The sequence below is a fragment of the Rutidosis leptorrhynchoides genome, chromosome 2 (genome assembly GCF_046630445.1).
Source record: "Rutidosis leptorrhynchoides isolate AG116_Rl617_1_P2 chromosome 2, CSIRO_AGI_Rlap_v1, whole genome shotgun sequence".
NCBI classification, from domain to species: Eukaryota; Viridiplantae; Streptophyta; class Magnoliopsida; order Asterales; family Asteraceae; genus Rutidosis; species Rutidosis leptorrhynchoides.
In genome coordinates this window covers 336,812,167-336,824,282 of record NC_092334.1, presented here as the reverse complement: position 1 = coordinate 336,824,282, position 12,116 = coordinate 336,812,167, and the positions used below count along the sequence as shown (strand labels likewise).

Genomic DNA, 12,116 nt, shown 5'->3' with positions numbered 1-12,116 from the left:
CCATAGAATGTAGTTTCACGTACTTGTGTCTATTTTGTAAATCATTTATAAAACCTGCATGTATTCTCATCCCAAAAATATTAGATTTTAAAAGTGGGACTATAACTCACTTTCACAGATTTTTACTTCGTCGGGAAGTAAGACTTGGCCACTGGTTGATTCACGAACCTATAACAATATATACATATATATCAAAGTATGTTCAAAATATATTTACAACACTTTTAATATATTTTGATGTTTTAAGTTTATTAAGTCAGCTGTCCTCGTTAGTAACCTACAACTAGTTGTCCACAGTTAGATGTACAGAAATAAATCGATAAATATTATCTTGAATCAATCCACGACCCAGTGTATACGTATCTCAGTATTGATCACAACTCAAACTATATATATTTTGGAATCAACCTCAACCCTGTATAGCTAACTCCAACATTCACATATAGAGTGTCTATGGTTGTTCCGAAATATATATAGATGTGTCGACATGATAGGTCGAAACATTGTATACGTGTCTATGGTATCTCAAGATTACATAATATACAATACAAGTTGATTAAGTTATGGTTGGAATAGATTTGTTATCAATTTTCACGTAGCTAAAATGAGAAAAATTATCCAATCTTGTTTTACCCATAACTTCTTCATTTTAAATCCGTTTTGAGTGAATCAAATTGCTATGGTTTCATATTGAACTCTATTTTATGAATCTAAACAGAAAAGTATAGGTTTATAGTCGGAAAAATAAGTTACAAGTCATTTTTGTAAAGGTAGTCATTTCAGTCGAAAGAACGACGTCTAGATGACCATTTTAGAAAACATACTTCCACTTTGAGTTTAACCATAATTTTTGGATATAGTTTCATGTTCATAATAAAAATCATTTTCTCAGAATAACAACTTTTAAATCAAAGTTTATCATAGTTTTTAATTAACTAACCCAAAACAGCCCGCGGTGTTACTACGACGGCGTAAATCCGGTTTTACGGTGTTTTTCGTGTTTCCAGGTTTTAAATCATTAAGTTAGCATATCATATAGATATAGAACATGTGTTTAGTTGATTTTAAAAGTCAAGTTAGAAGGATTAACTTTTGTTTGCGAACAAGTTTAGAATTAACTAAACTATGTTCTAGTGATTACAAGTTTAAACCTTCGAATAAGATAGCTTTATATGTATGAATCGAATGATGTTATGAACATCATTACTACCTTAAGTTCCTTGGGTAAACCTACTGGAAAAGATAAAAATGGATCTAGCTTCAACGGATCCTTGGATGGCTCGAAGTTCTTGAAGCAGAATCATGACACGAAAACAAGTTCAAGTAAGATCATCACTTGAAATAAGATTGTTATAGTTATAGAAATTGAACCAAAGTTTGAATATGATTATTACCTTGTATTAGAATGATAACCTACTGTAAGAAACAAAGATTTCTTGAGGTTGGATGATCACCTTACAAGATTGGAAGTGAGCTAGCAAACTTGAAAGTATTCTTGATTTTATGAAACTAGAACTTTTGGAATTTATGAAGAACACTTAGAACTTGAAGATAGAACTTGAGAGAGATTAATTAGATGAATAAAATTGAAGAATTAAAGTGTTTGTAGGTGTTTTTGGTCGTTGGTGTATGGATTAGATATAAAGGATATGTAATTTTGTTTTCATGTAAATAAGTCATGAATGATTACTCATATTTTTGTAATTTTATGAGATATTTCATGCTAGTTGCCAAATGATGGTTCCCACATGTGTTAGGTGACTCACATGGGCTGCTAAGAGCTGATCATTGGAGTGTATATACCAATAGTACATACATCTAAAAGCTGTGTATTGTACGAGTACGAATACGGGTGCATACGAGTAGAATTGTTGATGAAACTGAACGAGGATGTAATTGTAAGCATTTTTGTTAAGTAGAAGTATTTTGATAAGTGTCTTGAAGTCTTTTAAAAGTGTATGAATACATATTAAAACACTACATGTATATACATTTTAACAGAGTCGTTAAGTCATCGTTAGTCGTTACATGTAAATGTTGTTTTGAAACCTTTAGGTTAACGATCTTGTTGAATGTTGTTAACCCATTGTTTATTATAACAAATGAGATGTTAAATTATTATATTATCATGATATTATGATATGTAATATATCTTAGTATGATGTATATACAGTTAAATGTCGTTACAACGATAATCGTTACATATATGTCTCGTTTCGAAATCATTAAGTTAGTAGTCTTATTTTTACATATGTATTTCATTGTTAATACACTTAATAATATATTTACTTATCATTTAACATAATTAACCAAGTGTATCAATATCTTAATATAATTCATATGTACCTAGTAAGACGTTGTTATAACGATAATCGTTATATATATCGTTTTCGAGTTTCTTAAATTAATAGTCTCATTTTTATGTATATAACTCATTGTTAAAATACCTAATGAGATACATACTTATAATAAAAACATGTTAACTATATATATAACCATATATATGTCATTGTATAGTTTTTACAAGTTTTAACGTTCGTGAATCACCGGTCAACTTGGGTGGTCAATTGTCTATATGAAACATATTTCAATTAATCAAGTCTTAACAAGTTTGATTGCTTAACATGTTGGAAACATTTAATCATGTAAATATCAATCTCAATTAATATATATAAACATGGAAAAGTTCGGGTCACTACACTTAACATGTCGTACACTAATCCCACGGGTGGCATCTTAACACATCGATACTTCACCCCGGGTGGCATCTTAACACGTCGATACTTCACCCCGGATGGCGTCTTAACATGTCGGCACATCATTCATTAACTTCTTGGAGTGGCATCTTAGCACATCGATACTTCACTCCGGGTGGCGTCTTAACACATCGGCACTTCACACATCCTATTACTTTGAGTGGTGTCTTAGCACATCGACACTTCACTCGTCACGTGAAATATGGTGTCTTAGCACATTGACACTTCACATCTCACGCTATAACAAATAAATACATTATATACCTACGCATATAATTATTCCACTCACCTTAACACATCGGTGATGATTACACTTCCGTACTCTTCAAAGCAAAGTACCTAATACATTACGCACATATATCAATCATACATTCAAGTTAATCAACCAACTTACTTACCATACAAGTGCCATTTGGACCATAGTGCAAACGTGACCCATTTGCACCATTCATTCTAACACTAGGTCGGGATTTTGTCAAATCCTTACTAACTATTCAATTATGGTCTTATACACCTTTTAACACAAGGTTATCACACTTTCGCACCCATTAACCCACCAAGGTCATCAAAGACTCATTTGACCTATTTCAAGGTTAACACACTCATTTGGGTCACTATCATACCCAAATACACTCATTCACTTTAAACTCTAAGTGTGCTAGCGATTTACTATCATTTAAGACCCATAAGCACAATTTAACATTTCAAAACCCTAGGTTAGTCACCTTTGAGTACTCATGACCCAAACTTACCCAAATACCCCCAAATCACTAATAAATGGGTTTTATGTTCATCTCTAACCCTAACCCTTAAACGATTAAAACAAGGAAATCAAGGTTAAGACTTACCACTACAATCAAAATGTAGCTAGGGACTTGATGAACAATTTTAGAACTCGCACTTAAACCCGATTCGACCTTCTTCTACCTTGATTTGAGCTCTCTCACTCTAGAAACCCTTTTCTCTCTAAATTGAATTGGAAGAGGTGTGGTTGTTGGAGATGGAGTAAATGGTGCTCCAAAACTGATCTAGGGCCTTAAATTCATCCACAAAGTGAAATTACCAAAATACCCATTTGTAATGTCTAAAAACAAGACAGCTGGCCCGCCAGTTAATATGGATGGCGTCCAACCCTTCACAACAGGACGGCGTCTCGCCATTTTAGATGGTGTCTCAATCTTCTGGGTAAACATGATCTTACAATTTGTCAAATTACCAGAATACCTCGAAAAAGACCGAATCATCAAGAAAATATTTTCTTGATATGTTTAGAGTTTAAGTAGAATACAAGAGTCATGTAACATGGCACATGATGACGTTATGATCTGTGAATCATCACATTCTATTTAGAAACTCAGCGTGACTTACTGTAATATAATCACGTTGATCAAGTGTTATTATATTATACTAAATCATGCTTCAGTTCCCAACATTACTTCAAAAACATTCATATTTTAAACTCGAAGGTTTCGGAATTTAGAAACTAAAATAGTTTCTTTTATGATGTAACACAGATAGCGCGAAGAGATAAATGATTTCGGATAACAATAGTTATGAAGATATCTTCAGAAATATCTAAGATATTTATAATGAAAGATATGATGATATCTAAGAATTTCTAACATCGATGGATGATGATGAAGATTTGTCCGTAAAGGTTTAGAGTCAGGAGTAAGGTATTCGCTAAAGACTTCAGCAGACACTGAATCATTTGGATTCTTTGAAGGCAGATTTATTCGTTGTGATTTGTCCACAGCCTCTTTCATGGTTTGCTTAATCCGTTTTCCAGTTCCAAACCTTCTCTTTTTCTGAGCTTTGCCAACACACTATTTTTTATCATCAAACTTTTAACTGTTACGATTGTTACAGTTTCTGCTGCTTCATTTAACTTTTCCAAAAATTCAGAGAACTAATTCGTAGATTGGGGTGTTTTTCAGAAACTTCACATTCGAAGTATATAAGTCTAAGAGATAGACGTTATATGTACACATATAACTGTTGGCGTAGACATGCTGCAAGATTTCAAAATACTGATTGCTGATTCCCAGTAATTGGCATGACAATTCTTGTTACAAGATGCGGATGAGTAAATGATGGGGTTTCGATAAATATAATGATTTTTTGGAAAGTCAAAGATCAGTGAAGTTGTTGGTAAGTTTATTGCTAATGTGGTGAGATATAAAATGTTCTCCGGTAACAATGACAAAAGGGCAACGTATATATCGAGGTTATAATAAGACTGTTTTGACTGAAAAGTCGAAGTTGACTTGCTGGAGCTGTGAAAAAATTTGTTATTTTTGAAAGGAATTGCAAAGTTATTTTTGCTAATAAATGCCAAAGGGTTTGACACGGATACGTGTTGAACTATGACTTTGGTTTCGAGAGTTTTTCAACTGCATGACTATGGGTAACATGTGGTTGGATCATCATCTCGATGATTCATTATTTGAAGTGTCTTCAGGAATTTCGAGGGATTCGAACATAGATTTTAATCGTTAATATTCATATGATGTTCTAGGATTTTGAATGATACAAATACTTTTCTGGGTTTTATGAATATAAATGATGTCCTAGCACAGTTTTGAAGTCAAAGTATAGCCTTGAAAGATGTAGGGATCTAAGAGTGATGTCTTCTGTTAAACTTTGAATTAAATTTTGATTTGTCAAAGTCAGAATACGTAATCAAATTTGGATAAGGATGGTTGTTTTGATTTCTATAAAGAATGTGCATCGCTGTGTAAGTAGTGAGTATAGTTAATGATTGCTCAATCAGAATCAAAGAATGTACAGTGTAACATATGAATTGTGAATTTATATATCTCTCGGGTATTACTTACCCGTTAAAAGTTTCACAAGTAATATTTTGTACAAGAGAATTTTATCACAGTCTTTATGAAAACATATGTATATTTTCTTCAGATGTAATACAGATTTAATGAGTTAATATTAAATTAAACTCATTTGATTTTTGGCTGGAACTAGAAATGAATAATCTCTAAAACTTTAGAAATTTCGTAATCTTCGTGGATTATCACTTCAACGTAAATGAAATTATGAATCAATAATTCATTATTCATTTTTATTGATATTTACTCGGTGAATGATGTCGGTGTTCGTGGAATTCTTGTGAACTTCGCAAGGTACAATGATGTTGTCTAGAAATTTTTGAGTATATCAAAAATGAAAGTATAACATCAAACATGTAATTGATTAATACACTTAATTTATTATGAATTGGAATTCATTGAGTTTGGAATAGAGATTGTAGTTAACAATGGTTAAGTCGTTAACGAAGGATGTATATCATTGCATATTAGAAATATGAATTAACCGAGTAGTATCTACCCTTATTCAATTTATTCATAATAGCTTAATATGAAAAGATATACTATGGTTTCCAAAATTTATATATATAAGATATACATATAAATTCTTCGGTGGAAATGAGTTAATACTTCATAACTCATTGATACAATATACTCGTTGTTGATTCGTAATGATGTCCACAGTGATTCTTGAACTGGCGGAGCTTGTGATGTTATAGGTGATGCTAGTGCTGATGATGCTGACGGCACTGACTGTGCTGGTGATGCTGATGGTACTGTTGATGCTGCTGGTAAAACAAGTCTAGCTTGTAAATCACGCACTATACTTGTCAGGGTTTCTACTCTTCCTTCTATCATTTTGGTCCACTCATATGATTTATGGTTAGGGCTAGAATAGATAATCTCTAAGAATTTAGAGATTTCATAATTGTCGCAAAATGTTTCTCCAATGAAGTTATGAATTAATACTTCATCGGTTATTGTTGTTGGTACTCCTTGGTATCTATGGTACATATGACGTTGATGCTCGAGGTACAGATTGTGATGTTGAAGTGTGGGATACGGATGTTGTTGTTGGTGGTGATAATGATACTGTTGGTGTTGATGATGGTGGTACTTTTGATGCCGGTGATGCTGCTGGTGCTTGTAACCTTTGCACCATATTTTCCAAAGTCACTACCCGAGCGCGAAGCTCGTTGACTTCTTCTATTACACCTGTATGATTGGTGGTTCGAACGAGCAGATGAATAAGATCTAGAATGTGAGATAGTATATAATCGTGACGAGATACTCTGGAAATAAGAGAGAAAATGGTACTTCAGACAGGTTCGCCGGTAAGTGCTTCAGGTTCTTCGCCAAGAGGGCAATGTGGTGGATGGAAGGGATCGCCTTCTTCTTGTCTCCAATGATTAAGTAGGCTTCGAACCCATCCCCAATTCATCCAGAATAGATGATGGCTGATTGGTTGATCCATTTTGGTCACACTGCTTTCGGAGCTCGAGTGAAACTCCATATCAGAATCCAAGGGACTTGAACTAGTAGCGAGTTCCATTTCGTACGATTGAATAAAGGATTTTTCGATATGAAATGATTTCTGGCTATCGGATGGTATTCTAATTACATAGAATATCTATATATATATATATATATATATATATATATATATATATATATATATTTCTGGGTAAAGGGTTACCCCGATGAACTTTTATTAAATATTAAAGATAATAAAAGAATAGGATACAAGAACAAAAAGCACAACTGCTTTAGGAGAGCCCTAAAGCCAAGAAACCAACCAAGCCTAACACAAACAAGGCAAACAAAAAGCAGTAGCTAAATAACTAAGCATTAATCAATCTTCCAAGCAATTCTAAGCTGCTTAATCTTGGACGTCTCTTTAAACCGAACCGAAAGGAGTTTTAGCCGAACAGAAGAGTAGATCACTTCAAAAAGGTCGTTTGTTGCTCGTCTCATTTCCTTGAATAGTCTTGAGTTTCTCTCTTACCATATAAAGTATACTACCGCTGCAAACAATAATTTGGCAACAAGAGCTGCTCCACACTTTTTCGCGTTAAACCCAACAATAGTATTAACCACGATCGCCCAGTCAAATGAGCTCAACTCAGCCGAAAATTGTTGAATACGAACCCAAACATTTCTCGAGTATCTGCAATCGAAAAAAAGGTGTCGATGGGAGTCTTAACATTCCAAACATAGAGGACATACGAGCACTTGGCCTTGGTACGTTTCCCATTCTTTAAGCTTGTCTTGGGTTTTCAATTTCTGATTCATAAGAAGCCAAAGAATAAAAGCATGTCGAGGGATGCAATTTGAAAACCATACTGCATCAAACCAACGAACAAGATTTCCTGCAGGTCTTATTGCCTCATAAACATTACTGACTGAAACCGTTGGATAGAACCATCATTTCCCTTCCAATTTAATCGATCCATTGCAACAGTAAGTATAGGGGCCACTATTGTGGAGAGAGCTGGATATTTCTCTAACCAAAAAGCAGGCCATGACCACGAATCGTTTATGATTAAATCTTTAACTCGAGCATAGTGTTCAAACCCTGCCGCATTGATGTCACGCCAAGAGATAGTGTCAATTAGCGGCCCAATTTTACTCCAATTATCAAACCAAGCTAGATACGTTGATCCATTTCCAATGTTATATACCATATATTTATGAATAACATCTCTACAGTTCAATAGCTTACACCAACTCCAACTTGCATCCGCTCTAATTGGGACATCCCAGAATGAGTGTTTTCGAAGAAGGTATGCATGCACCCATTTCACCCACAAAGATTCTTTATGGGATACAATACTCCATATATGAGAAGATATAAGAGCTACATTCCAATATTTCAAACGTTTAATACCAAGACCCCCTTCATCCCTGGGAAGGCAAATATCATCCCATTTAACCTTAGCCTTCCATTTTTTCATATTGCCTTGACACCATAAGAAACCCTGTAATAATTTTTCTATATCTTTTATGATGGCTTGTGGGAGAATAAACACTGAAGCCCAATAAACATGCATAGAGGTTAAAACAGAGATAACGAGTTGAACTCTCCCAGCGAAAGAAAGAAACTTATTTTTCCAATCTTCAATTTTTCGTTTCACCCTCTCTACTAGAATCTTACAGTCACAGTAAAAAAGACGAGATGAAACTAACGGAACACCCAAATATCTGATGGGTAATTAGCCCTCCTCAAAAGGTAAAATGGACAAAATTGCCTCCTTAAGAGAATTAGAGACATTAGCAAAGAAAGCGATACTCTTGAGGAGGCTCGGAGTCAAACCTGAACAACATTTGAATTCCTCAAGAGCATCTCGAATGACCTTCACCGAGGTAGTGTCTGCTGCAGCAAATAGGAAAAGATCATCTGCAAAACATAAATTAATGATCTTGAAATGTTCACATTTCGGGTGGTACATGAAACCCTCCTCATTCATAGCTTTTCTTCTCAACATCAAAGACAAAACCTCCATAACTATCGTAAAGAGGTATGAAGACAACGGGTCCCCTTGCCTAAGACCTCTCCTACCCGGAAAGTACCCATGTATATCCCCATTTAAGTTAATAGAGTATGAAGCAGTAGTGACACAGTTCATAATCCAATCAATCATTTTCGTAGGGTAGCCAAAGTCTTCTAGACATGCCTTTAGAAAATCCCAACTTACAGTATTGTACGCCTTTTGAATGTCAACTTTAAATGCACATCTTGAGACTCCACGATTTAGATGGTAATTTTCCATAATTTCCTGAGTAAGAAGAAGGTTGTCTGAGATCCTTCTGCCAGGAACAAACGCTGACTGATTGTCGCTCACAATTTCATCCAAACTGTTTTTCAACCGGTTGGTTATGACTTTGCTAATGCATTTATATATAACATTACAGCAGGATATCAGACGAAACTCTGTCACTTTAGTAGGGTTTTAACCTTCGGAACAAGGGTAATAAGAGTATGGTTAATCTCTTTCAATATCCTCCCATTCTTGAAAAAAATCCTTAATGGCTTTGACTACATCTTCACCTATAATTTCCCATGCTTTTTTGAAGAAAGCGGCGGAGTAACCATCCGGGCCCAGAGATTTGACGTCATTAATATCAAACATTGCACTTTTGATCTCCTCAGTAGACACCACAGACACCATTTCTGTGGCTTTTTGATTACTGACATGATTAACAAACAATGAACTAGTGTCAAGAATTGGACTACACGTGTCCTGCTTACCAAATTTTTTTTTGTAGTGCTCTAAAACCACATTGCAAACATCTCGGCCTTCTACTAACATACCATCCTGGTTTTCTATAGCGTGTATCTTGCTTCGATGATTACGCCCTTTAACCACATTATGAAAATATTTTGTGTTACTATCACCAGCACGAAGCCATTCGACTTTCGACTTTTGCTTTAGAAAACATTCTTCTTCATATATGGCTTCGTTATATTTTTTTAGAGTAACACTCTCCTGCTTCCTTGTATCTTGGCATTCAGGATTTTTGTCCAATAAAGATTGAATATCATCCAGCTCACGTCTTATCAAATCAACATTATTATGTAAATGACCTTTACTCCACATAAGTTTTCTCATCTGCTTTTTTAGAAGACGCATCCTTTTTACAACTTTGAACATCTTGTGACCCTTAATCTCAACTTTCCAGCCTTCACTAACACAGTCTCGAAATTTTTCATGATCCGTGATATAATTGCTTAATTTAAATGGCCTCGGTTTATTGTCATCCATCTGAGCAAACTTCAATATGGCTGGACAGTGATCCGAAATTCGGTATGCCTGAAAAAGAACATAGGCATCTGTAAAACTAGAAATAAAAGCATTATTAGCCATAACACGATCTATTTTCTTCAACTAACCAACCTCCGCATTGGGTCTTTGGTTCCAAGTGTATCGAAAACCCGCATGATTAACATCCTCCATATGCAATTTCTCTACACATTCTTGAAATTCTCGCATAGCAATAGTCACTTTAGAACTACCAGCAGAGGAGTCTTCTAAGAATAGTGCAGCGTTAAAATCACCCATCATGACCCAAGGGTTGCCCATAATGAAGCGATTATGCATTTCTAACTCCCTCCAAAGAGGCCTTTGCTGAGTGTATGCGTTAGCAGCGTACACAAAAGTAAGAAAGAAACTTTTGTCATCTAGAATTGATCTAACTTGGCAATGGATAACCTAATCTGAAATAGCTAAAAACATAAGCTGAACAACATCAGTGTCCCACCCAACAATTATGCGAGTACCCCGAACACAGACGCTATTATTCGACGACCAACTCCATCTAGGGAAAACCGAACTACAAACCCGACTCAATTTATCAATAGCTACATGAGATTTGAGAATGGCACAAATACTAAGCTTATTACTCGAAACTACATCTTGAACCTCACTTTGCTTAGGGAGGCGGTTCAACCCCCTTATATTCCATGAGGCGATATTTACCATTTAAACCATCTAAACCAGGAGTGCTTGCTCCCTCAGAATATTTCTTGGATGACATAAATTTATCTGTTTCGCCAATACCTGGTTCTACCTCCTGATCCTTATCTTCCCTTTTCTCTAAATTATTAATGTTTTCATCCTCAGAATAATCATTCAACACCCCAAATGGATTCTCAATATTAACTATTTTTGTACCACCTGTAACAGGGCGATTTGGATCAGAAACATTCTTTGACTTTGGCCTGTATACAAATTTTGGTTTAGCATTATTAAGATGAACTCCAGATGCCCCCACTTTCTTTGTATTATTCCTCTTAGTCACTTGTTTGAATCCATCGCTAGTTATTACCACAGTATTTGGTTCGACTGTTATAGCTTTCGGGCATTGGGCATCCCTATGACCAAAGACTTTGCAACAAGCGCATCGAGGAGGCTTCCATTCGTACTCGATACGAATTTCTTCTACCGTCTTATTATTCGCTGATAAGTTAGGAGTTCCAACTGTCAAAGTTTCCCTCAGTTCACTTTCGGCTTCAACCTCAATCATTGCCCTCGCATAGTTCGGTCTTCCCCATGATTCCACACACATAGAAGATGTATAAGAGTCAAGCATTATTGGCTTTCCAATTTTTGACACTATTACACTCAGGCTAATATCAGTAAAAGCAGCTAGTGGAACGTCGAAAATTTTCACCCATACTGGAACCCTTGTGAGATCTTCTTTTGACAACGATACATTCGGTGTCCAAGTATTAAGAATAATTGGGACATTACGTATCATCCAAGGGCCACTCTCCATCACATATAACATACCTTGTTCCTATTCAAACTTAAAAAAGTAGAACCCTTTCGCATTCATCATCATTTTTTCGATGCCAAATTTCTTCCACGTATTCATCACGTAGTATTTCACCACCGGGAATGGCAATCTTTGTCCAAGGAAATAACCATAAAAAGTATGTTTATATCTATTCGAGGCCTCAAGAATAGATTCCATTGGTATTAACACATCCACATCATCATGGTTTGCAGTTTCAATAAAACGAAAATTCACTTTT

The 12,116-nt window shown here is 35.2% G+C and overlaps 1 protein-coding gene across 1 annotated transcript; it reads right to left on the bottom strand.

The window, feature by feature from the left end:
* Positions 1-9,564: 9,564 nt before the first annotated feature.
* LOC139888851 (uncharacterized) lies at positions 9,565-10,680 on the bottom strand. Its single transcript, XM_071871833.1, has 2 exons — positions 10,477-10,680; positions 9,565-10,392 (listed from the first exon to the last, which is right to left on the bottom strand). The coding sequence occupies exons 1-2, from the start codon at positions 10,678-10,680 to the stop codon at positions 9,565-9,567; spliced, it is 1,032 nt and encodes a 343-aa protein (XP_071727934.1).
* Between the last annotated feature and the right edge of the window lie 1,436 nt (positions 10,681-12,116).